Raw genomic sequence first — 26,928 nt, forward strand, 5'->3', positions numbered from 1 at the left:
GCAAGGACACTCTGCATTGTGTTAGTGCCACCCATAAATGGCAGCTGCTGCCTTGGTATGGCACCTATATCTTCATTTTGTCTTTGATGAACTAAAGGGGAGGGAGATTGTGGGAACATTTCAATCTAGCTAAGTAGACAGTAATTCCCTGAGTAGGAGACAGCTCTCTGGGCCATCCGGTCATAACATTTTTGCGTGTTCTTAGGGATAGTATGTTTTCTGCCTTTACCAGCTTATAATCATGGTACATAAAGTAAGTCATGTTACCTCTGCTTTTCTGGATGCTCTGTCACCTCTCTTAGGCAGAAGTTCAAAGCCTGTTTCTGTTCAGGAGACACTTTGTATTTGGAAAGCAAGGGATATTCAGGATTGTGATAGTATGAAATTCTAGACTTTTCATGAGCAAAGATAATCAGAATCATGGAGCAGGTCTTGCTCCAGCTGTCTGTGTTTTGCCTCTTAGTGATTTAACCTGTTTACTGTTCTCATGATTGCCATGGGTTAGGAATTTGAACAGAGCACATAAAAGTGCTTTCCCCTCTGCCTTAAGATGTCTAAGACTTCAGCTGGGAACACAGCATTTGGGGGTGACTTGACAGGTAGAACACATGGGGTGTCATCCTCATGTTTGGTAGTGATGGTGGATATGGGTTGGTGAGTTGGCAGGGTGCATGGCATGAGTCTGCATCTACATCTGCATGTGGTTTGTGCAGTCTTCAGCATGGCAGTCTTTCCTGGTGTCTCAGGCTGAGCTAAGAGTAGAGGGAAGCTACATCACGGTTCTAAACTAGCCTTGGAAACCAAGCTATGTTGCTCTTGCTGTGTTCTGTTAGTTAGGGTGAAATACAAGGCCACCTACATACAGAGTGAGTATGAGAGAGATGCTTATGCCTGTCTTTGAAAAATAAAGTCTGCCACAGACTCCAAGCTGGGAACTAAGATGTTATAAGGCAAAGCTAGTTACGGCACAGTAAGAACCAAAAAGGGTCTTGTCAGCTCACGGTCTCAGTCAGAGGGTGCAGAAGGCCGAGGCATGATTAAGTTGTCAAAGAGAATGTGGTGAAATGTTTAAAGAAACCTGACCCCATGAGTCTTGTGACATGCACTGGCTGGTTGGGCCTGTCTAAACTTCCCAGCAGAAGAAACAGACTCAGATGCTTGTGAACATTGGATAAAGAATTAGTGATGAAGCCAGACTAAAACCTGGGTGTTGTGACATTTGGCCTCAGCTCATATTAGGGACTTTGAATTCTTTTTTTTTAAAATTAATTAATTAATAGAAAGATTTATTTATTTATTTATTTATTTATTATGTATACAGTGTTCTGTCTGCGTGTGTGCCTGCCTCCCAGAAGAGGGCACCAGATCTCATTACAGATGGTTAGAAGTCAACATGTGGTTGCTGGGAATTGAACTCGGGACCTCCGAAGATCAGCCAGTGCTCTTAACCTCTGAGCTATCTCTCTAGCCCGGGACTTTGAATTCTTAGTACTTGATTGTAAAGAGATCTAGCATGGATATGGGAGAAGCTCTTGGGTAATGGCAGTTCATACATGAGCTCATAGCAGTGTTGTACCCCCCTCCCCCTTTTTTGATTCAGGTTCTTAGGCAGCATAGGTTGGCCTTAAATTCACTGTAACCGAGGGTAGCCTTGAACTGCTGATCCTTTTGCCCCTTATCCTAGGTGCTAGGATTACAGGCATGTGGCATCCATACCTGGAGACAATAGCATGCCTTGACATGTGAATTTTATTCAGAGCTCCTGATGGGATATGTTAGGTTGACAAAGGAATGCTGAAATCTGTTATGGCACAGTCTTCATTTTCTTGGTTTTCATTGATAAAATGTATACAAACACTGTCTGCATTGAGATTTGTGTACTAGGGTCAGAGGAAGGATTCCACTAGCTTTTCTTTTTTGTTTTATTTTCATGGTTTATTTATTATGTATATATAGTTTTCTGTCTGCAAGTACACCTGCATGCCAGAAAAGACGACACCAGATCTCATTGTAGATGGTTGTGAGCCACCATGTGGTGGTTGGAATTGAACTTGGGACTTTTGGAAGAGCAGCCTCTAAGCCATCTCTCCAGCCCTCTTTTATTTATTTGTTTGTTTTAAGTGCATTGGTGTTTTGCCTGCATGCATGTGTGTGAGATTCCCTGGAACTGGTGTTACAGATAGTTGTGAGCTGCTGGGAATTGAACTTGGGTCCCCTGGAAGAGCAGCCAGTGCTCTTAACTGCTGAGCCATCTCTCTACTCCCCTCCCCCTGCCCCTATTAGCCTTTCTGAACTGTTGTGCCCTATTCTTCATCTCCAGGAAGCTCAGAACCTCATGGCCTTGACCAATGTGGACACTCCATTGAAAGGTGGGCTTAATACCCCACTGCACGAGAGTGACTTTTCTGGTGTGACCCCACAGCGGCAGGTGGTACAGACTCCAAATACAGTTCTGTCCACCCCTTTCAGGTATTTGAAAAAAGCATGTTTTATATTTCAGAAAATATATTTTGAGTCCAAGAACCTGGGTGGCGTTGTCTTGTTTTTCGGTTTTTTTGGAGTAACGTTGATAGAGAATGGAAACAGTTCATTTTGCCCTTTTAATGTCTCCCTAATTGGGTTGCCCGGTATCTTTGGAGGCCAGAAGAGGGCATTGGCTCCCACAGAACTGTTGTTCAGGATGGTTGTGAGCCACCATGTGGGTGCTAGAAATCGAACCCAGGTCCTCTGGGTCCTCTGGCTCTTAACCTCTGAACCATCTCAAGCTCTGGTATTTACTTTTAGCTGTTAGTTATGCCGTTCATGCATTATTTAGGATAGAAATGCCCACGTCCATTATACTTGTAGATGACAGCAGAATCAAGAAGCATTGGAAGCTAGTCTTTGTATAATACTTATTGCTTCCTGTGAGGCTAAAGAGAGCCTAATCTCTATTTTCCTGTGTATATCTTGTCTCTCAAATAGAGTGTAAGCTCCTTGGGGGCAGGGACCATGTCTTAAATGATAACACCGAGCCTGTCGGGAACCATCTGGCAGTACCATCAGTCTGGAACACAGCCAAGATACAGGAAGTAAGCAACTGAAACCAGAAAGGTTGAATAATTAAAATACAAGTTTCAGCTGGACTTTCTTGTTAAGAGAGTCTAAGCTCAGAGCCTGTTCATACTTAGATGTGACTCTAAAAATGTGGTGTTTGTTTTCCAAACAAAATATAAACACATAAACCACTTAAAGTGCACACTCGCTGGAAGTGAACATAACATGAAAGCTAAAGCTAAAGACTTAAGGATGGAGGCGTTGAGCACATTGAACTCAGTGAGTCATCTGGGGCCTCTGAGTGCAGTGGCCAGCCTTACTGCCAGCTGCTTGCTTTTAGTTACCCTGACACATCAGAAGGTTGAAAAAAATGTTTGGTGGACCTAATACAGGAAGGCAAAACATTAAATGTTAGGGCTAGAAGCCAGTATAGTATGTGTAAATACTATGTTCACCAAATCAAGCTTCTGTTTTGATATAGATAATGTAATGAAAGTAAGAGAGAGGTTTGGGTGTCCTTATTCCTTATTTCATGCATTTACATGACTTAGATTTCTGCTTATCTAGGACTCCTTCTAATGGAGCTGAAGGGCTGACTCCCCGGAGTGGAACAACCCCCAAACCAGTTACTAATGCCACCCCAGGCAGAACACCTCTTAGAGACAAATTAAACATTAATCCAGAAGATGGAATGGCAGACTACAGTGACCCCTCGTATGTGAAGCAGATGGTAAGTGTCAGTTCTCTTTTATATTTATATATTCAATGCTGAGCATTGACCTCAAGGCCCTTTAGCCTGCTGAGGAGGTGTACTACACTGAGAGACACCCCAGCCCTACATTTTAAAATTAAATTGATTTTTTTTGTTTTTATGTGCTCTGGTGCTTTGCCTGCATGTGGGTCAGTGTGAGAGTGTTGGATCCCCTGGAGCTGGAATTACTGACAGTTGTGAGCTGCCATGTGGGTGTTGGAAATTGAACATAGGTCTCCTGGAAGAGCTGCTAGTGCTCTTAACTACTGAGCCATCTCTCCAGCTCCATTTTTCTTTTCCTTTTTTTTTTTTGGGTAATACCAAATCAAATGCAGATCCTAACAGGGTTTTTTTTTTCTCTGTTCCTGAAGAGGTAATTTTGAGACATTATTAAGATCATAAAATACACTGATTTATTGCAAGTCAAGGTTTTGTTTGGTGTTTATATACAAAGATAAGAAAATAAACAAAAAGTTGGGGATCACTTTTCTAGAGTTACTACTAACTCTAGAAATCTAGCTAATTGTTTTATTTAAAATTATATTTTATTTTCTCATCTAGGGTGTATTCTTGTGGCATGTGTAGTGCACACACATATACTATGGTGTGCATTTTTGGGAAGGAATTGGTTCTCTCCTTCCACCATGTGCATCTTGTGAATCAGACTCAGATGATGAGTGTTGGAGGCAAGCACCTTTACTGATAGTGCCATCGTGCTGGCTCCAAGCCAGCTGTTTCAGACACTTTTTATTTTGTTTTGCTTTTGAGGCTCAAGCTGGGTTTGAGTTTGTGGCAATCCTGCTTCAGTCTAGGTATGTGTCACCATGCCCTGCTGTTTCAGAAGTTCCTATAGAATCTGCTAGTGTGACTTGAGGAGGACCAATTCTTTTCTGCAGGAAAGAGAATCTCGTGAACATCTCCGTCTAGGGTTGTTGGGCCTCCCTGCACCTAAGAATGATTTTGAAATTGTTCTACCAGAAAATGCTGAGAAGGAGCTGGAAGAACGTGAGATAGATGATAGCTACATTGAAGATGCTGCTGATGTGGATGCTCGAAAGCAGGTGAGAAGTGTGGGAGAGCATCATGAGTCTGGCCATGCGACTTTAGGGTGCTGGGTCGCACAGCAGATGCTGACATCGCAACTCTTAACAGTAGCAAAATTGCAGTTAGGAAGGAGCAACAACAATATGTTTATCATTGCGACTGGAGGTCAAATGCTGGCTTTAGCTTTGGGTGAAAGCAAAGAGTTGTGTTGTGGGAATTCAGGCAAGAAAGGTAGTTAGGTATCTGGTGGGCAGAGCCAGGCGTCCTTAGCATCTATTTTGTAATGAGAGTTGATTCCTGGGGCCTTGATAGTACCTCTCTATATCCTTACACAGATTTCCGTGGCTTAAGCTTTTGGATATAGTTGATCAGAAATGTCAGCTGCTGTATAGCTACAATAATGGATATAAATTCCCTTTTTAGGCCATACGAGATGCTGAGCGTGTAAAGGAAATGAAACGAATGCACAAAGCTGTTCAGAAAGATCTACCAAGACCATCTGAAGTGAGTGGTGAAAATTTTGATTTAGGAAGTTTGTTTCTTTACATGGTATTAGTGCCTTGCCTTGCCTTTTCTTTTCTCCTCTTCTTCCTCCTCTTCCTCCTTCTCCTCCTCTTCTTTTTTAAATCTCATTCATAAAGGCTTTAACAAAATTTTATCTGCTTTCTGGAATATAGTGAAGTAGTTTTCAAATCCAGTCTTGAAAATACTGTACTGATACCATTATGGATTTTGAAATGGGAGGGATTTAGGAATGGGGGCAGAAATTGCTCTTGAAAATTTGAAACTGCTACTTAGTTCATGCTGTAAAAGCAGGGACAGTATATTGTAGATATGTCTGATAATTTTACTTGTCTTAAAATTTTAGGTAAATGAAACTATTTTAAGACCTTTAAATGTAGAACCACCTCTAACAGATTTACAGAAAAGTGAAGAACTGATCAAAAAAGAAATGATTACAATGCTTCATTATGACCTTCTACATCACCCCTATGAGCCATCTGGAAATAAAAAAGGAAAAAATGTTGCATTTGCTACCAACAACTCAGAGCACATTACCTATCTTGAGCATAGCCCTTACGAGAAGTTCTCCAAAGAAGAACTGAAAAAGGTAGGGTTGAGTAGGGCATCGTCATCGTGACATTTGAGCACGTGTTAGGTGCTGTGTGCCACAGAACTTACACGGGCATACTGCTACTCAGAACCGAGATGCTATGGAGAGGATATGTTGTTTTTCTTTTCCTTTGCATGTGGTATATTTGTATGTGTGTGGAGCGGCGGGTGAGGATGGATGTGTGCGTGGGTGCTTAACCCATGTGCATGTCCATGTGCAGGGGCCATGTCAGGTGTCTTCTTCTGTTGCTCTCTACCTTATTTTTGAGACAGGATCTCTCTTACAAACTTGGGACTTGCCATTTTTGCCAGACTGGCTGGCAGCAAGTCATAGGGATCTTCCTGTGCCACTCCCACATCCCATGTTGGGCCTACAGGGGTGTACCCAGGCTTTATGTGAGTCTTAGAGTTCCAAACTTCAGGACTTTGTGCTTATACAGCAAACACTTTCCCCACTGAGCTTTTTCCCCTAACCTCTAGGATATGTTTTAAACACTATGTTACCTGTTACAGAGGCTTTGGTGGCAAGGTAGTTTTGATTTGTAGGTATTGCTGGCATTGATTTCCTCTGATTGCTATTTTCCTTTGCTAAAGTCTGCATTTGAAACTCTTTAGTACTTCAGTGATATTTAGACTAATACAAAAGGCATGAATTCTATTTTATGGTAGTATAAATAAGCAGTTCTAGTTGGGAGCTCTGATGGTTTGATTATCTCCTCTAGGACTCCTGTTGAAATTAATTACCACTGTAGCAGTATTTAGATCTGGGGCCTCAAGAGGTCATTAGTTGTTGAGGGCATCACATGAGTGGGTTATTTGTTCTATAGAAGGCTACTTCTTTAGTGAGTGATGTTCTCTGCCAGTTTGTGATTCAGTCAGAAGGGCCTCATCAGATGTGAGATTTGAATTGATTGACAGGATTATTTGAACTAATGCTAAATGTTCTGTGTTTTATCTGCTTAGATCCATCTTTGTTCTGAAAAGAGTTTAAAGCAGCTAGATATTTGTTTAGCAGATTTTATTTATTTATTTATTTATTTATTTATTTTTGTTTTTTTGAGTCAGAGTTTCTCTGTGTATCCTTAGCTGTCCTGGAACTCGCTCTGTAGACCAGGCTGGCTTCGAACTCACAGTAATCCGCCTGCCTCTGCCTTCTGAGTGCTGGGATTAAAGGCGTGCGCTACTACTGCCTGGCTTCTTTTATTTTATTTATTTATTTTTTTAATTTTTTAAAATGAATTTATTCAGATTACATCTCTATTGTTATCCCATCCCTTGTATCCTCCTGTTCCTCCCTGCTCCCGCTTTCACCCTATTCCCCTCCCCTAGGTCTGTGACCGAGGGGTTCCTCCTCCCCACTCTGTGGTTCCAGGCTATCAGGTCTCATCTGGGTAGCCTGCTTATTCTTTCTCTGAAAACCACCAGGCCTCCCCACCATGGGGAGGTGGTCAAATATGGGGCACCAGAGCTCATGTTCGAGTCAGTCCCTGCTCTCCACTCGACTGTGGAGAGTTTGTATGCGTGTTTTGCCTGCATGCGTGTCTGTATGCCACATGTAGCACGTGGAGGCTGGAGGAGGGCGTGGGGTCCCCGGAACTAGAATTGAAGGTGGTTATGAGCCACCATGTGGGCTGGGAGCCAAGCCTCTGCACGAGCAGCAAGTGAGCCCGGCCGCTGAGCCGGCTCTCCAGCCACTGCATTCTTTGTGTTAAACGTTTTTTTTATTTGGCTTTCTTTCTTTCTTTCTTTCTTTCTTTCTTTCTTTCTTTCTTTCACTACATTGATTATTGTTTTTTAAATTGTGTGTGTATATCAATGGGCGTGTGCCATGGTTCATGTGTAGAGGTGGGAGGACACTTGGTGTGAATAATTTCTCTTGTTCACCATGTTGGAATAAGGCATTGACTCAGGTTGTCATGTTTGGTGGTTAATGCCCTTACCTGGAGCGCTGTCTTGTAGCCCAGAGTCAGCCTATTTCAGTTGAGAATTGGGCTCAGAGGAGCTAGGCATTGCAGGCAGCTGCTTACACAGGGAGGGAAGCTGTGATGGGACCTGGCCTGCCCTGTTCCTTCTCTCACTCTGCCACCTTAAACTGTTTTAGAAGAGAACTCAGGCTGCTTTATGCTCCACTGTCTGACTACTTACGCCCTCAGTCTTACTCTTGGTGATACCAGAGATGCTCCTTTAGAATGAGAAGGAGGCTTGTCAGAGATGCTTCGGTTCCCTTTCAGCTTGTGAAATCATGAGTGGAAGGTGGGATGGAGCACTCCTAAGCCAGCATTGGTGTCTTTGCCTTAGATTCTGCTTCATCTGATTACTATTGATATGGTCCTGGGCAAGTTGTTTAATTATCTGAGCCCAAGTTCATCAGCTTTAAAATGAAGTCAGTATTGGTGGTGGTGAGATTTTTTTTTTTTTTTTTAAGAGAAGGTCTTACTATGGCTCTGGAACTTGCTCTGTAGACCAGACTTGCTCTGGTTTGAATTCTCAGAGATCCACCTGCTTCATACTTGCCATGGTTGCAGTTTTGCAGGTACTGAAGACTTTTGAACCCAGTTTCTTCTGGCCCACAGTGATTGGCACACATCTGAGACATTGCTGTTACAGTGAGTGACAGTGGGTGCTTGTGCTCTTAGAGAAGCAGTTTGCATCTTAGAGCCTTCTCTGTATGTATGTGTGTCATTGTATATGTTTGTTGTGTGTGTATATGTCATGCATATACCAGAGGACTAGGGCATCTTCCTCCATCATTCTCAGCCCTGTGTCCTTGAGATATAGGATATATTCTTTGTTTTGGTTTTTCAAGACAGGGATTCTCTTGTGTGACCCTGGCTGTCCTAGAACTCACTCTGTAGACCTGGCTGGCCTTGAACTCAGAGGTACGACTGCCTCTGCCTCCCAAGGGCTGGGATTAAAGGTGTGCGCCACCACCACCTGGCAAAGATAAAGGATATATTCCATGCCATCTTTCACTGAACTCAGGAGCTTGCAGTTTTGGCTGGCTGGCTGGCTGAGGGTACAGACACGTGGTCATAGCTGCTGTTTTCTTTCTTTCTTTTTAATGTTTTTTTTTAATTAAAAAAAAAAAAGGGTATTGGGGATTCAAGCTGAGGCCTTCAAATTTGCAAAGTAGGTATTCTTACCTGTTGAGCCATCTCTTCAGCCCCTACTTAGACGTTAATCCATTTAGCTTAGGCATTACCCATCCCTTTCTAGAAACTAACCCACTAACCAACCCTTGCCATTGGTTTAAGGAAGGAGGGAAATGAACTAGTCTTAAGCGTGTGGTGGTGCAAAGTGTATGCTGCAACTTAAATTATTACTGTGAACAGGCCCAGGATGTTCTGGTACAAGAGATGGAAGTGGTAAAACAAGGAATGAGCCATGGAGAACTCTCCAGTGAAGCTTACAACCAGGTGTGGGAAGAATGCTACAGTCAAGTCCTGTATCTTCCTGGTCAGAGTCGCTATACAAGGGCTAATCTTGCTAGCAAGAAGGACAGAATTGAATCACTTGAAAAGAGACTTGAGGTTGGTATACATTTACTTACATGTTTAAAATTTTATTATCTCTGTGTGTATGTGTGTGTGTGTGATGTATATGTGGGTGCTTAAGCTGCAGTGCGTGCGGAGGTCAAAGGAAAGCTTTGTAAAGTCAGTTTTGTCATTCCCTTCTAAGTGGGATCTGCCTTGAATTCAGGTTGCCAGGGTTGCACCACAAGTGCTTTACCTGCTGAGACATCTCCACTGCCCTTGGTATCCTTTTAAAATTCTAATTTCAGTGTCCCTAAATTGAAATTGTGACCCAAGTAATATCTCTGGTGACTGCAGTAAACTAGGCGTGGGCAGCTGATTGCTCTGTACTTCTTGAAATCTTTGCTGAGTACCCACCTTTCAGTCAGAACGTTTCACACGAGGGAGGAAGAATTACTAAAGTGACACTGGTTGCTCAAAACAAGGTGGGTCAGTGAAATCTCAGCAGTGGGAGTTGTGATCTGTAGCCCAGGCAGCATGTTTACAGACCTTCAGGACATTTGTGTGCGTCTTGGTGTCAGAAGTTTGAGTTAGTGTGGAGCTGTTCTGTAGACAGTGGCTTCCGTGATTGCCCATGTCTGGGAAGCATTGAAGCCTAGTGACAGCAACTCATGGCTTGTGGTTTCTTAATAGAATGTTCATGTTTTGAATTCCAGAATCTGTAGACATTTTGCTGGTGGCATGTAAATTGTGGTTCACAGATCAGCAGGCTGCCTTGTAGATCCCCCCCCCCCCCAGGTATTTTGAGATAGGCTCTTACAGTGTAACTCTGGCTATCCCTGTAACTGACTGTGCATAGACATCTGCCTGCCTCTGTCTCCTAAGTGCTGGGATTAAAAGTGTGAGCAATCAGACCCAGCATGCTTTGTGGATTTTTAATGGTGGTTTTTAGGGATGTCTCTGAAGCCAAGATTGGATGGGGGAGGAAAAAGGGGTTCTCAGGCTATTGATTTAGAAAATGGCCTCAGTTTCCCTTTTGATGTAATTGCTAGTTACTGTTTTTAAACAGGTAGATTTGAGAGTATTTTTGTTTAGGGCTAAATCTAGATATTAGAATTACTTGAGGTGGTTGAGAGTGATTGGAGCCAGAGAAATGAACGAGAAAAAGCAGTATATTTTAATATGAATATCTTATTTCAGCCTTTATGACCACATGTATGATGCCTGAGTGCCTGTTGAGTTAGGACAGTAGTCTTTTAAAGCAATTCTTGTGGTGCCAGGGCTTTGAGTGTGTAGTTTTATAACCTCCAGCAGGTGGTGCTGTTGCTCTGCATTAATTCATAGTTAAAGTTCTTGGAGACAGAGCCTGAGCAGTTAAACTGTAGGTTCTACTTTGTGTTGTGCAGGCTTTGTGTCATATAAATGGTAGCTACAGATCTAAGGCCAGCTCTGTAATTGATTGGTAAGCTGTTTGTAATGTTTTCTTGTAACATTTTTATATAAATACTTAAATCTCTTACTTAGTTTGAAGCTCTTCTCATTTTGAGGTGGGTAAATTATGCTGCAGATGGCAAAGACATTTTGTGTTGTTTAAAATAAAAAGAAAAATTTCCCTGAATTTCATTTCCTCTGTTGAGGTACTAACTTTGATGACAGCTAATGAATGTCACAAAGTGAGTGGTGCCATAAAGTACAGTAGCTTTTCCCTCACTGTTGAGAATTCTGAAGGGAAAAGCCCAGAAAGAGCTCTGCTGTTGTGTTGGAGATTTACTTGGGTTGTTGATGAGCAATCATTAAAAACATGTGGCTCTCTTTGTTCATCTCATGCCAGGAACTGAAATCTTCTGTTGAGAACTATTTTTGTTGAGAGATTGGTGATTTTGGAAGACTACTAATAAAACAATCTGAAGTAGTTTTTTTTTTCTTGACTCCTGGGTAACTTGGTTCCTTGTTAACCCAGCTAGTTAATTTTAAGTAATACTAAATCAAATCCTTCAATTAGTAAGCTTCTCTTATTCCAAACGAAAATTTACTAAATCTTCAGGGAGAAGAAACTTAGAGATCCAAATAAACAAAACCTCCATCTATTTTGTATCTCTCCATAATTTACAGTTAGATTTCTCATAGCTTCTGAAGACACAGTTTTACTGGTTTGAAATACATGTTTTTTCTAGTTGTGCGGTAGTTCTTTAATCATCTTAGTTGATTGCTAAATTATAAACAATATTCAGAGTTTGTTGTGGGAAGGAACTGCAGTTATATGGTGTAAACTAACTGGTAAACCTCCACTTGAGGCTCAGGGAGGTGGGCTTTTTGGGCAAGTACAGTGCACCATGGCTGCCAGCATTTGACTTTGCTGCCATGAACTTTGGAGTAGTGAATCCACATTGTGGCCTCATCTCAAGCCTCCCAGGCAAGATGACGTGCAGAGTCGTCATGGCTGTTGTTTCCCACGTGTACTTAAAATACGCTCTGAAGTTTATACTGTGGGTAGTTTTTGACTCACATCTAATCATTAATATTTGGAACTTAGCACTTTTATTTAAGTCCTGAAGATACTTAAAACTGGGCCTCAGCAGATAAGAACACTGGCTGCTCTTTCAGAGGATCCAAGTTCAAATCCCCGCACCCACACGGCAGCTGACATCTGTCTGTATTCAGTTCCAGTCCAGCCTTCACACAGACTTAATGCAGGCTAAACACCAATGTTCATACTAAAAATAAGTAAATAAATAATTTTAAAAGACAATAACAGCTAATAGACCCGCCTCATTTGATGCAGATTGTGGTTGGTTGAGTTGCTATGCCGTGAAGCCTGTTAAGCACTGTAGTTACAGATCAGAAGTGAGTGGGAAAGACGTCTGGATTGTAGCTGAATTCGCTCTGGAGACAGAATTAACTAGAACCTTGTCAGACGTTTGTGAAGGGGCAAACAGAAATAAGAGCCCAGGAAAGTTGTGCAAGCACAGTGTACAGAAGGCATTTTAACATGCAGTAGAAAGTTCTGAGTCTTGAAATAACTTTGGGGCCATTACAAGCTCCTGCAGGAGGTTGGAGCTTTGGCTGTCTCTGGGGATTTCCCCCAGAGTAACAGAGAGGCTCCATGTCTGTTCCATGCCATTACTCTTAGAAAATGAGGGATGGCTGTAATTCGTTGTAGAAAAAAAAAATCACCAAATTGTTAAAAATAAAATGTTTTCCCCTTATTTATTCACACAGTTAGTGACTATTACCAGATACCCACTGTGTTCCAGACACTGCTCTGGGCTAGACACATAGTGGGGAGCAAGACAGACAGGCACTTTCACTCTTGTGGGCTTTGGTTATCTGCAAAACATGAGCGGAGGGCTTTGTTTTCGGATGATGCTAGGCATTGAGTCATTTCTGTATTTGCGAAGTGCAAAAAGAATCTGAAGTGTTCTAATTTGTTTCCACTTTGAGTGGAAATGGGAAATCATCTGAAGACAAAATTAATTTGGGTGAAGCAGTTTCCAGTAGGTACAGAAGTGAAATGAAAAGCTAGAATTTAGGCCCTGCCATTAAGTTTAATAGTATTTGAAATTGTAACTACACTGCTGTGTTGAGGAAGCTTGGCTGGAAAGTGAGTTTTGTCATTTTAGCTATAAAAATGGAAAGGCTTTCCTTAAAGGTAGAAACCTGGCCCCATATGTTACTATTCCCCATATTTTACTGGTATAGTCAGGGTAGTCAAGACATATAATGTTGACTTCTTGGAAATAAGTGGCATAAAGAACACAGATAGCAGTTTGAGGGCCGTCTCAGTCTATCTGTAAAGCTCTGCCAAGGACCCTGACTTGCCTGAGGGTTATATTTCAGCAGAGTTGGCTGTACAGTGGATCCCATTTTTCAGTGCTTTTCATTATATAGGTGGGTATTTTAACATAGGGGAAAACTTAGGTTAAGGATTAAATTGGGGGGCATTGCTGGATAGAGAAGTCTGTATTGGAAATGCCTCTGAAGCCAGCTGCTTCTGTTTTCCTGAGGTGGGGATGGTTGTAGTAGGTGGCCAGAGATATAGAGGAAGGCTCATCAGTCCTTTGTAATTCTCTTTCCCCAATTCTGCTGTCTGTCATGCCTCTTCAGAGCAGTAGTTGTCGCTGGCAAGAACTCAGATAAAAGCTGGACACCTCAGGTCAGAGATTGAGTAGCACAGCTATGTTGCTCAGTCCTCTTCTGCATAAGTTGAATTCATTTGGGTTATTTGTGTTTTACCTCCTAATCTGCAGATGCAGCCTGCGTGTGATGCTCTGCCAGGTGACTACCTACCTTGCTGGTTACCTGGTTTCACTGGGCACTGAGTGATAACCTGCTAAGTCTTATAGGTGATGACTGTAATCAACTGACCCTGCATCTCATCAAGAGAGGGAAGGGCCACTGAAAAACTTAACATTAGTAAGGAGCGTAGCAGTGAAAGGAGAGGCACTCCTGACTTGTCTGTGAGTGTGGTGATTGAACTGCATCCTTACTGGGACAGGATCATCAGGCTGAGTGATGGACTGGGCAGTGAGCTGCAATTTGCTGTGTGTTTATTTTGGGTGTCCCTAAAGCTCTTTTTATATAAGGTTATATTTTGGCCCCTTAAGCAAGTTTCAGTGAGGGATGTTCTGAATGTTTCTGAACCTCGCTGGAGTGGACTTAAACTACAGACAGTACTGGAGACCCAAGGAGAATGTGTTTATTTTGGAATTACTTAAGCTTACTAACCTTAACAAACTCAGTGAGCTTGAAAGTAACAATTACACTTTTATAATCCCATACAGCTCCCTTTGTAATGACCCGAGGAAACACTTACGGGTCTACTGATTCATCTCTTGGGGACCATCAGTTTTCCCTTGGTCCCCAGCCAGTCATTTTTAGACAGTTTCTCTTCTATGCACTTAAAAATAACATTTCTAGACGTTTTCTAAAAATAATACCTGTGCTTTGTAAGAGAAATAGAAAAACTACAGAAGAAGCTTACTGTTCAGAAGCCTGCTCGCTAGACAGTCTCCTCAGACGTTTTGTACAGTACACACATGTATACACATATGCTTTTCTTTTCTTTCTTTCTTCCTTTCTTTCTTTTTTTTTTTTTTGGTTTTTCGAGACAGGGTTTCTCTGTGTAGCCTTGGCTGTCCTAGACTCTCTTTGTAGACCAGGCTGGCCTCGAACTCACAGCAATACACCTGCCTCTGCCTCCCTACTGCTGGGATTAAAGGTGTGGGCCACCATGCCCGGTTAAGCTTTTCTTTTAAAATATTTTTATTTATTTAATTTTATGGTGTGTGTGTGTGTGTGTATATGTTATGTGCCTACTTGATTGTATGTAAGTGTGCCATGTATGTGCCTAGGGGCCATGGAGGCTAGAAGAGGATATTGATCTCCTGGAACTGGCGATGGTTGTGAGCTTCCATGTGGATGCTGGGAATTAAACTTGGGTCCTCTAGAAGAGCCCTTCTTTTCTTCTTCTTCTTCTTCTTCTTTTTTTTTAACTCATTAATTTAATTTTATGGTGAGTGCTAATGTGAATGTGCCTGGTTGTCTGTGTACCATGTGCACAGGAAGCCTGTGGAGGGCAGAAGAGGTGGTGGAGCCTCTGGAGCTGGGGCTAAGGATGGTTGTGAGCTGTTGCCCTGTGGGTGCTGGGAACCAAGCCCAGGTCCTCGTGCAAGAGCAGAGGACGTCTCTCCAGTGACGTCTACAACCATACCTCAGTGTGTAAAGAAAGGAAAGCTTCATAACTGAATTGAAATGATCCTGTACCATGTTTTCCACCCAATAGTGTAATAGTGTAAATAGGAATTTAAGAAAAAAGAATGCTCACTTCCATTTAAACTCTACAGGAAAGTGTAGCTTTTGTAAAATCTGTAAGCACCAGTTATGTTTATGTTTGCTACTGCTTATGAGGTTGTTAAGTCTACCCTTTTAATCTTACGAACCATCGCAAGTGTGTATTATCTACAGTTTGCTTAGCATAAAATAATTAGAAACTGTGCTGGGCATAGTGGTGCACACCTTTAATCCCAGCACTCAGGAGGCAGAGACAGGCAGATCTCTGTGGGTTCGAGACCAGCCTGGTCTACAAAGGGACTCCAGGACAGCCAGGGCTACACAAAGAAACCTTTTCTCAAAACAACAACAACAACAGAAACCGTATGTATGTATGTATGTATGTATGTATGTATGTATGTATGTATGTTGGTTTTTCGCGGAAGGGTTTCTCTGTGTAATAGTCCTGGCTGTCCTGGAACTCTCTTTGTAGACCAGGCTGGCCTCAAACTCAGAGATTCGCCTGCCTCTGTCTTTGAGTGCTGGGATTGAAGGTGTGCTCCATCACTGCCTGGCTAAGAATTACATTTTTAAAAAAAGATTTATTTATTTATTATTTTGTATACAGTGCTCTGCCTACAAGTACACCTGCAGGCCAGGAGAGAGCACCAGATCACATTATAGATGGTTGTGAGCTACCATGTTGTTGCTGGGAATTGAACTAAGGGCCTCTGGAAGAGCAATCAGTGCTCTTAACCTCTGAGCTATCTCTCCAGCTTGTGACTTTAGATTTATAATCCTCTTCCTGAATAGCGACAGGCGTGCACTTCGAGGCCTGAATGGATGTTTATCTTGCTAGGGAGCCTGAGTGAGTAGTGGTTTGTGTAGAAGTGGGTGCTCCCTGTTGGTGGGTACTTTCTCTAGGTAGAGGCCTGATCCACTTACACATATGATCCTAATGGCTATACAAGATGCTTTCTAGTACTGTAAATCTCAATGACAAAGATAATTATTTCCTTGAGTAGGTTGTACACGTGTAGTTTCTGACATACACAACAGACAGGCTCTACAGCTGCTGAAAACCCTGACACAAATTCAGTGTAATGAAATAAAACTGAGTTTTACCTGATTGTTCTGGAGAGGGGCAGAGGTTAAATAGGGAGGCAAAAGAGAAATGCTTCTCTGCATGCCCTGCTGCACACTGGCTGAGATTCCCTTGTCCAGATGTTTGGGTTAGAATGAGGAGTCTTTGTGTACATATGTATACATAGTGAGGAGCCTTTGGATGCAAAGTCTTTGTTTCTTATATCCCTCATGCAAATAGCCTGAAGGTAATTCTATTTTTGAAATGTTACAATATGGCATTTTATATAATTTTGTGACCTGTCAAATGAGGTTAAATATAAAATTTCTACTTGGGGTAACATGTCAGTGCTCAGAACATGTTAGATTTTGGAACCCTTTAATTTCATATTTTCAGATAGATGTTTATCCTTTTAAAATAATTGAATAGCCGTGTGTGTGTGTGTGTGTGTGTGTGTGTACACACGCTTACAGAAGCCAGAAGAGAGTTGCAGGTGGATGTCAGCCCCCAAATGGGTGCTATGAACCAAACTCAGGTGCTCTGAAACAGTAGCAAGAGCCTTTTAATAGCCATCCTTCTAGCCCCCTTAAACAGCAGTTTTTGAAAGTTGTTAGTATAAGTGCCTTTTTGTTTTTTTGGTTTTGTAAATATAGTGTCTCACTGTGGCCTTACATTCACAAAGATCCACCTGTTTCTGTGTGCCAACACATTTGGCAGGGTAAGTGATCTTTAAGATGTAGTAGGTTTTAGAAGAACATTTGGTAAATCAGATGTAGGAGTCTGCATCATTTCCTTAAGCCAGTATTGTTTTTATTTTTTCAAAATAAAGTTTCAGTAGGGCAGCTGTTAATGCCTGATTAAAAGAATTAAGTTAGCATTCAGAGTAGGGAGCTTTAGTGTGACATTTATGCACACATTAGTGTGCTTGCTCCTATATGACATTTATACACACACGTCAGTGTGCTTGTTCCTATATGACACTTATACACACACGTCAGTGTGCTTGTTCCTATATGACACTTATACACACACGTCAGTGTGCTTGTTCCTATATGACACTTATACACAAACGTCAGTGTGCTTGTTCCTATATGACATTTATACACACACGTCACTGTGCTTGCTCCAATATGACATTTATACACACACGTCAGTGTGCTTGTTCCTATATGACATTTATACACACACGTCAATGTGCTTGCTCCTATATGACATTTAAACACACATGTCAGTGTGCTTGCTCCTACATGACATTTATACACACATGTCAGTGTGCTTGCTCCTATATGACATTTATACACACACATCAGTGTGCTTGTTCCTATATGACATTTATACACACATGTCAGTGTGCTTGCTCCTATATGACATTTATACACACACATCAGTGTGCTTGCTCCTATATGACATTTATACATACACGTCAGTGTGCTTGTTCCTATATGACATTTATACACACACGTCAGTGTGCTTGCTCCTACATGACATTTATACACACATGTCAGTGTGCTTGTTCTGTAGACATTTATACACACACGTCACTGTGCTTGGTCCTGTTTGCTCTCCTTGCCATCTGCCCCCTTTCCTGCTTCCCCTCCTCATCCTCTGCTCCTTTGTTTTCTAAAGGATTTAGGAATATGAATTGATAACAACTGGTTTCTGTCAGGTTTTTGTCCTTTAAACCATCATCTTTTATCTTCTGGCACCTCAGGTCTTGTAGTTACAGGATGCCTTTTCTTTCTAGTGTGCTTAGCAGTCTTGAACAGTTACTGATATTTTCTTTTCCACCTTAATAATTAGATAGCAGGTGTCCAATAACTAAAATTTAGTACTGAAAGCTACCTTTAATTTTTTTTATGTCTGATGACTAACCCCACCACATAAACACCCATATAGTTACTTAGCCTTGTGCTTCAATTTATTTTATCTAAACCTGTAGCTGAACCAGAAGATTTTTACAAAGTTTGAGGTGAGTGAAATGTAATTGTTGGCAATAACTGGGAACTAATAACTTTGAAGTTTAAATATCTCTGGCGGTTTGGGAATAATAAACAGCTGAACTACATGAGTGAGGTAATTTCCAGAGACAGGGGACACACTGCTAAGTATACCACGATGACTAATTAAATGGTTTCTGCGCATAGGTATTAAGCTGTTAACCAAGTTGGAAATTGAATATCTATGGAGTGTGGTCAATGTAAAGCTAATTGAGATATCTTAACCAATGAAAATGTTAATTTGTATAACTAATTTTTAAGACACACCATATTAACTTGAAATTCTATGCTTTTAAGGGCTTTTGGATGTGTATTGAAACCCACATGTGAGTGAAGTCTAATATGGGTATTGGATCGTGTTGAGTTGCACACAGTATGGACCTTGATGTAGCTCTGGAATTCGATGTTCCACTCCTTTGGAGGGAGGACTGTTTTAGTGGGTGTGGCTGAGAAGACAGTTGATACCAGTTCTCTGCTCATCCCAGCTGGATCCATTCTTTATCCTGGCTGCTCACTAGAACTTTCCAGGGACTTGGGAGACAGTAGTCTGAAACCATTGAATCAGAATCTGGGGCTGGTCATTTTGAAAGCTTTACAAATAATTATAAGTTTAGTCACGGTTGAAACCACTGGTTTCAGAACACATGCTCCAAGAATGTTTGACATGGAAGAGAGTAAATGCCGTCTTCTCTTCTTGACTACATTGTGAGACAAAATTAAAATATTTTATTTTGTAAACTAACAAATATTTTTATTTATTTTTAGTTATGTGTGTGTAGTATCTTTGTATATGTCCTTGGGTGCAGGTGCCCACAGGAGCCAGAGACATTGGGTCCCCACAGTTGGGACATAGAGGAAGGAGGTTGTGAGCTGTCTGCCTTGGGTGCTGAGTCCTTTGCTGGTCATTTATCTTTCTCCATATCGCCTTTTTAGAACCTAGATGCAGAACAGTCTGCTTTTGGTCTCAAGGATGGAGAGAGCTCTGCTTGTGTTCAGAAGAACTGAGGTTGAGGATTGCTTCTCACCCTGAAGTAATCTTCCCACTGTTGGACACTTGGAGCTGTAAATCACGCAGCTCAGACAGCTTCTTTAGGGCAAACAGATGGCTATTTCTCCTGTGTTCACAGAGCTGTGCAGGTGCCACTACACCTTTAGGACATTTTCTTCACTCCAAGAAGAAACCCTTTATACACACGGCAGTCACTCCCACTTCTCAACCTGTGCGGCTGTAGGCAGCTGTGGTCCCTTTTCATGCTGTAGATTTGCCATTGCTGATATTTCATGGAAGTGAAGTCCTGTAGTGTGCTGGCATTTGTGATTGGCTGCTTTCACTAAACATAGTGTTCTGCGAGTTCCCCCTAGCCATAGCATGTGTTAGTACCTCCCTGCTTCTCAGTGGCTGGGTGCTGCTCCCCTGTGTAGGCAATAGCTCACTGTGTTTCTCCATCTACAGTGGTGGGTGATGGGATTATGAATAGTGTTGCTGTGAACATGGTGATTATGTGTTTTGCCACAGCATGTCTTCACTTGGGTGGATGCTGGGAAGGAAATAGCTGGCTCAGCATACTCAGGGGTCCTTCACCTCATTTGAACTTCATGGCTAGAAAAATCTCAGCAAAGTCAAAGAGTAGCAATGCTCCATGTTCTGATAACACTGCAATGTCGAGCAGAGATCCAGTGTGTGCCATTTGCTGTTCTCTGCTTTCCCCCCAAGAGGTCCACATTGTTAAGTTGGAATTTGAAGATTTTCAAATCTTTTCCTTGGTCCTTTAGAGATTAGAGAGACTGCTTTGTATCTGTAAAGCAGTCATTGTAATCAGCTCACAATTGTTGATTGCTTATTCAATGCCAGGTTTTGGGTGCCTTTTTCATATACATTTTCCACTTTAAGTTTCGTAGTTAACTGCAGCGGCGACCATTTTATTTACTGATAAAGAAATGGAGCACAGAGGTTGGATAACCTGCTCCTTCAGGCCAACTGGGGGGCATGCTGGGTAGTCCCAGTGGTTTTTACTCATTGTTTGAGCTGCCTGCCACACCAGCAGTTTGTTGGGCCTCTTGGCAGATGTCCCGTGCCGTGAACTTACTTGACTTACTACCTTCAAGAGAGAAAGAAGGCAGTTTACATGGCCTTAAGTCAATTGCAGGAGCAGAAAAGCTTAGCTTGAATAAATGTTGAAAGAATGATGCAGGCTGGAGAGATGGCTCAGAGGTTCAGAGCACTGCTTGCTCTTCCACAGGTCCTGAGTTCAATTCCCAGCAACCACATGGTGGCTCACAACCATCTATGATGAGATTTGGTGCCCTCTTCTGATGTGCAGATGTACATGCAGGAAAACACTGTATACTTAAAATCTTATTAAGTGAAAGGAAAGAAAGAAAGAATGATGGTTTTAAAGGAGGTTTATTTAAAGTAACCGTAGCTCCGTCTCATGCTCTAAGGCACATACATGCAGTGTTCCTCCCCTCCCCGCCCACCCCCACCCCAGGGAGCTTACTTGACTTCAGTTTCCAATAAAGCTGGAGATGAGCGGGTCTAAAGTACCACATTTCCAATGGGCCTTCTGTACTTGTGGAATATTGTTCGTTGTAAAAGGGGAACAGATGTGTGATACTGAAGTGGAATTTGGAGTGTAAAAGAAGAAGATGGCTAGGTGGCAGTCTAGAGTAACAGGATGAATGATCACAGATTCATTTGCACAGGTGCATAGCAATTTTCTCATGCTCTGAAACTCAAGCCTGCTTGGGGATTGAGTTGTGGATTAAGTTGTGGAATGTTGGGAGTAAGGTAATTGTCGAGGCTAATTTTGTGTTATATATTGTGTCTCTGAAGGGGAGAGGAGCCCTGGTGTGTTCTGCTTTTGGCATTTACCCCTCATTTAAAAATCTGCCTTTTTCATGTATGTTGATGTGATTCTCCACTCCCTCCCCCAATTCCCCAGATAAACAGGGGTCACATGACAACAGAAGCCAAGAGAGCTGCAAAGATGGAAAAGAAGATGAAAATTTTGCTTGGTGGTTACCAGTCTCGTGCTATGGGGCTCATGAAACAGCTGAATGACTTATGGGACCAGATTGAGCAGGCTCACTTGGAGCTACGCACTTTTGAAGAGCTCAAGAAACATGAGGACTCTGCTATTCCCCGCAGGCTGGAGGTAACAGCATGTGGTGCCCCGTTGCTCAGAAGGAGACCTATCAAGAGTTCCCCAGGCCTTCCTTTTCCTCCCTCAGAGATACGCAGTTATCTCTGAAGTTGGTATTGGCGAGCATTGGGTTTCTGGCTTTCATAGACCTTCCTGTGTGTAGATGGGTAACAAGTAAAATGATTTCTGCTGTGAAGACTTTCCTCATTCTCTCTTACACTCAAGGATAGGCTGGGTAGGAGAGAAAGTCAGTTTTGTGACTAGTTTTCCTGCAACTTATTGGCTTCATTTGTGTGGCTCTGGGGAAACTAACATTTTTCAGTTTTGTGGTTGAAGATGCTGGGAGCCTAGCTGTGCACCCTAGAACATCAGATCCTTTGGCCAAATTGGGTTTAGACTTACCTCCTTAGTGTGGACTCTCGCCCCTGCCTAGCTTCAGGGCAGCCAGTCTTTTGTGGTACTTTGTGGGTGTTGAGGAGACTCCAGGGGCTTCTTTACTGAGGTAGTAGGAGGTTACAGGGTGGTAAGCACAGGACAAAGCATGGCTGCAGTGGTAGCTTTATAGCAGGTTGTTTCTCTGTCAACTGTACCCTTCAGAGGGCTGTGAATTAAACAGTTGTTTGTAAGTGGATTAGGTAGGTTTGGAGTAACTAGAATATCTTTCTTTCTACCAGTGTCTAAAAGAAGATGTGCAGCGGCAACAGGAACGAGAGAAAGAGCTCCAGCAGAGATACGCGGATTTGCTGATGGAGAAAGAGACTTTACAGGCAAAGTTCTGAAGCACAGTTGAGCTCTGCCACAGAAGAACTAATTGCTGGTTTCATACTCTGCAAGGCTGAAACTGACGTTTCTCTTCATTGACAAATTTACCCAGCATCCGTGGTTTCTCATTGTTTGTTTTGAATGATACTGATCTCGCACGGTCTGTGTTACAGACTTGGACTCCAGGATAATGAGGGTTTAAATTATCCAGACGCTCATTCCTTGCCAGTGTCCATATTTGCAAAATTTCGTAGTTTAGGCCTTTAATTTAAAAAAGCCTGACTTTAAATACTGCCTGTGAGTAAACCCTTGAATAAAAAGAACATGTGAAAAATGGCGAGTGCAATCTTTTGTTTGAAGACATCAGACACTTAGGGTCCCGGCAGTTCCAGCTGCACTTCTGTGTGCTGCACTTCTGTGTGCTGCACTTAATGAGAACGTCCTTAGGAGGCAGTCCTCTGTGGCCATTTCTCTGCGCTGGAATGATGGGCGGATGGACTTGTTAAAACCTAATGCTATTCTTTCCAGTGTCATCTTAGGGAAGGTTTCTTCTCTGCTGACTATTGGCATGAAAATTTGTGGATTATAACTCAAAAGACTTGGTTTGTTTGTTTGTTTTTTTTGACTTGTAGTATTTTACATGATTGTTTTATTTATTTATTTTTTTTTGGTTTTTCGAGACAGGGCTTCTCTGTGTAACCTTGGTTGTTCTGGACTTGCCTTGTAGACCAGGCTGGCCTCGAACTCACAGCGATCCGCCTGCCTCTTCCTCCCAAGTGCTGGGATTAAAGGCGTGCGCCACCATGCCTGGCCCTCCTTTTCTTTCTTTCTTTCTTTTTTTTTTTTTTGGAGTACATGAATATTTTTATTTTATTTTATTTTTTTCAATCAACATTTTTTAAATTAAAAAATAAAATCATTCATATTACATTCTCAATTGCTATCCCATCCCATGCATCCTCCAATTACTCCCTCCCTCCCGCTTTCACCCTATTCCTCTTCCCTATGACTGTGACTGAGGGGGACCTCCTCCCCCTGTATATGCTCATAGGGTATCAAGTCTTTTCTTGGTAGTCTGCTATCCTTCCTCCGAGTGCCATCGGGCCTCCCCATCAAGGGGACATGGCCAAATTTGGAGTACCAGCGTTCGTGTGAAAGTCAGTCCCCAGTATCCACTTAACTGTGGAGAATGTCCTGTCCCTTGGCTAGATCTGGGTAGGGGTTTGATGATGACTGCACGTATTGTCCTTGGTTGTTGGTGCCATAGATTGAGCAGAACCCCTGGGCCCAGATACACCCATCATAGTGTTATTCTTGTAGGTTTCTAGGACCCTCTGGATCCTTCTATTTCCCTATCTCCTATATTTCTCTTACCTAGAGTCCCAATAGGATGTCCTCACCTCTATCCCACTTTCCTGGTAAGTGAAGACTTTCATGAGACATGCCCCTTGGGCTAGTGTCCAGTTATAAGTGAGTGTATACCATTTGAGTCTCTCTGCTTCTGGGTAAACTCAATCGTTACGATCATTTCTAGTTCAATCCATTTGCCCACAAATTTCGCAATTTTTAATTCCTTGTTTTTAATAGCTGAGTAGTATTCCATAGTGTAAATGTACCACAGTACATGCATATTTTTAAGTGATATTTTAAAAATTGAACAAGGCCATCTAACTTTATTTAAAGCTTTGCATTTAGCCTAGTATGTTACTTCCATAAGTTTGCAACTTAGAGAATGGGTAGATGTGGGGAGATCTAACTTTATAATAGCTCCTGTAAGGTGACTTAGTAGCCGAGTGTGGTGGACAGGCTCATGACCCCAGCCCTTGGGAGGCTGTGGCTTCAACAATACTTACAGCAAAAACCTAACAACCCGAACGCACCAATGTGGTGGGCTTAGCAGGAATGTTTGCCTAACCATAGGGACTTAACAAAAAAGGAAGCGCTCCTTCATTCGTCAGGTATTTGTTGAGTAAATATCCTGTGCCAGAATCTTGGATCTAGAACAGTGGGTAAAATAGAGTCTATTTCTTGAGTTTAACACACTCTCTCTCTCTCTCTCTCTCTCTCTCTCTCTCTCTCATTCTGCGAGAAAGTTAAAGAGGGTGACACAAGAGCGTGATTAAAAGAGGCCACTTGGAAGAGGTGTGACATAAGATTTGGTTACCGTTTTAGAAAGCCAGGCCTTGTGAGACCCAGGAGGGACAATGCATCCCTCCAGGGTGGGTTGCCAGCCCATGCTGCTGCCCTGTGTTTGGGTGAGCGAAAAGTGGTCAGTGGCTTGAGTGTCAGGAATGGCGTTAACACAGGCCTGTCGGTATGGACCAGTGGGAAGGAACTGAGCTTTATTTTAAACATTAGAAGCCGAGGGAATCCTCTTAAGCAGTGTAATGGCAAATCACCTGTGGGTTTAGATTTCATTGCTGTGGCCATATTGTGAAATGTCTCACCTGGGTGGAGGTCAGGAAGCCATTAGAAGCTTGACGCAGTAGTTGGGACAGTGCCAGAAAGCTGCCTGGGACATGACTGGGCATGCAGATGGATTTTTAAAGGCAACACTTGATATCATCTTTGAATAGGGATGATAGTTTTAAATTTTGTTGCATATTTTCTTGGCTCAGATTCCAGAACTATATTAAATAATAACGGCTGACAGTCTTGTTCTGTTTCTGGTTCTAATGGGGATGATCACTGTGTTTTATGTCTAAGTTGGCTTTTTGACAGAGACACTAGAAAGGTGGCCTCTCTTTGCTGAAGTTCAGTAGAAGGTCGAATGAGGAAGAAGGTTGTGGAGTCCTGTTGGGAGGGAGCTCTTGAGTCTCTCTTAAGATGGCCTTACCATTTTCCCACCTAGTGTGGTGTTGACTTTAATAGATTGTCCAACAGGAAGCCATCTCTCTACTCTTGGAGCCAGTTAGATTCATTTAAAACAGAAAGATTTATAGTTCATTTGTGTTTTATGTAGACCTTAAAAGTATATGGGCTAAATAGTCGTTCTATTAATAATGACTGACGTCCTTAAAATTTGGACAAATGCGTCTACCTACAGCCTAAAAGAGTCACCACGACTTGCAGTTTCAACACCGGCCGTCTTGCATTATGTACTGTAATGCCTTTGTTATAGCAGACCCCTGTCACTGGTCAGTAGGCCCCAGACGATCCTTCATCAGTATCCTGGCAAGAGCAAGATGGCAACTCCTCATCGGGTCTCACCGAGTGGTAAGGTTACTTGGGAGTCTGGTATCTGAGGGACAGACAACACCCAGCTGACCTCAAAGAAGATGATGAGCATCAAAGGGACAGAAAATAAATGTGGGTGAGCCAGTGTACCAACATGCACAGAGTCTCTTCAAAACATTAGGAGTCATGCTGGATTGGTAGCTATCAAGACAAAAACCACAGTGTCCAGATGGCAGGCTTATGGCGTATGACCGACCCTTCCTAGGATACATTCCTCCCCAGGTGCCATTGCCTGTTGGTGGTGTAGAGTCTGCCTTGCTTCTGTTATTTGGGAAGTTTGCATTTGTACGTAAGCATAGGTCTTAGGGCTGCTCTACAACTTAACAGCTTTGGGTGTCTGGTAGCTGAGCTGAGTAAGGGATGGCTGTGTGTACTCTGTACAGCTGCTAAAGCAGGGCAGGGATTTGTTCAAGGAGAGGCAGAAATACTACATGTGAGACCTAGTTCAGAGCCCTGTGTAGAAGTCTTTTCTTAATAACTGATATTTAAAAATGAATTTCTGTTATGTTTGCTAAATGTAAAACTTGGCAAGGATGTGGTAGTGCACACCTTTAGTCCCAGCACTCGAGAGGCGGAGGCTGGCAGATCTCCGTGGTCTTTCAGTTTGAGAATATGCCTGGTCTGCCTAGTGAGTTCCAGCATATCCACGGCTGTGTAGAGAGACCCTGTCTTGGAGGAGGAGGAGGAGGAGGAGGAAGAAAAAGAGGAAGAAGAGGAAGAGGAAGAAGAAGAAGAAGAAGAAGAAGAAGAAGAAGAAGAAAAGAAAGAAGATTATAATATTTATGTTATTGTGGAAATTTAAACAGTTGTTAGCAGAGAAATCTCTTTTCAGACCCAGACCCTGTCACTTATTGGGAGAGCTTTACTTGGCCTTGCAGCTTACCTGGTTGGCCTGGTATATAACGGTTTTTTTCCTTCAGAAAACTGGTCTTTTGGTTTATTGTGGCTTTGTTTAAAATATATTTCTCACTTATCATTACTTTCCTTTCTGGGTTTTTCTTTTTCCTCTAAACTCTCAGCGTATGGGGTTTGTTTTGTTTGTATGAAATGCAGTGTTGAAGGCTTTGGGTTTTCTCTGTGTAGTGTGAACATTCCATGTGTGCAATAGCCTTGTTTTCTAAGTAGCTTATCACTGTTTCAAATTTTGGTTTAACAATTAAGAATCTTTAAATATTTCCATGTGGCTAGCTTTAAAAATATTTTGTTGTTTTGTTACTTGAATGATTTTATATTATGTAAAGAAAATATGGCTTATGCAATTTTTGCTTATTTAGAATATATTGAGATTTTTGGGACCTAGAATCTTTAAGATGTTCTGTGGATGTGAATCTTTAAAGAGGTGTGTTTTTGTTTGTGTGTGTGTGTGTAGAGCACATGTATGAAGATCAGAGGACAGCTTATGAGAGCTGTCCCTCCTTTTACCACATGGGTACTGGGAATCGAACTTAGGACTTCAGGCTTGGCAGCAAGTGCCTTTACCTGCTGAGGCATCTCACTGGCCCCTGTGGATGCTTTAAGT

General features: G+C 42.2%; 1 protein-coding gene across 1 annotated transcript in view; it reads left to right on the forward strand.

Annotated features, from left to right (window-relative positions):
- Positions 1-22,506, forward strand: part of CDC5L (cell division cycle 5 like) — a 40,698-nt gene extending 18,192 nt beyond the window's left edge. Inside the window, exons 9-16 of the mRNA XM_084754826.1 lie at positions 2,321-2,469; positions 3,604-3,766; positions 4,684-4,848; positions 5,255-5,335; positions 5,700-5,942; positions 9,277-9,474; positions 21,210-21,422; positions 22,085-22,506. Of these exons, the coding sequence (XP_084610952.1) occupies positions 2,321-2,469; positions 3,604-3,766; positions 4,684-4,848; positions 5,255-5,335; positions 5,700-5,942; positions 9,277-9,474; positions 21,210-21,422; positions 22,085-22,189 (1,317 nt within the window). The 3' untranslated portion in view covers positions 22,190-22,506. The remainder of the gene's footprint in view (positions 1-2,320; positions 2,470-3,603; positions 3,767-4,683; positions 4,849-5,254; positions 5,336-5,699; positions 5,943-9,276; positions 9,475-21,209; positions 21,423-22,084) is intronic.
- Positions 22,507-26,928: the final 4,422 nt, after the last annotated feature.

The sequence above is a fragment of the Acomys minous genome, assembly GCF_964271855.1.
Source record: "Acomys minous genome assembly, chromosome: 13".
Lineage (NCBI taxonomy): Eukaryota > Metazoa > Chordata > Mammalia > Rodentia > Muridae > Acomys > Acomys minous.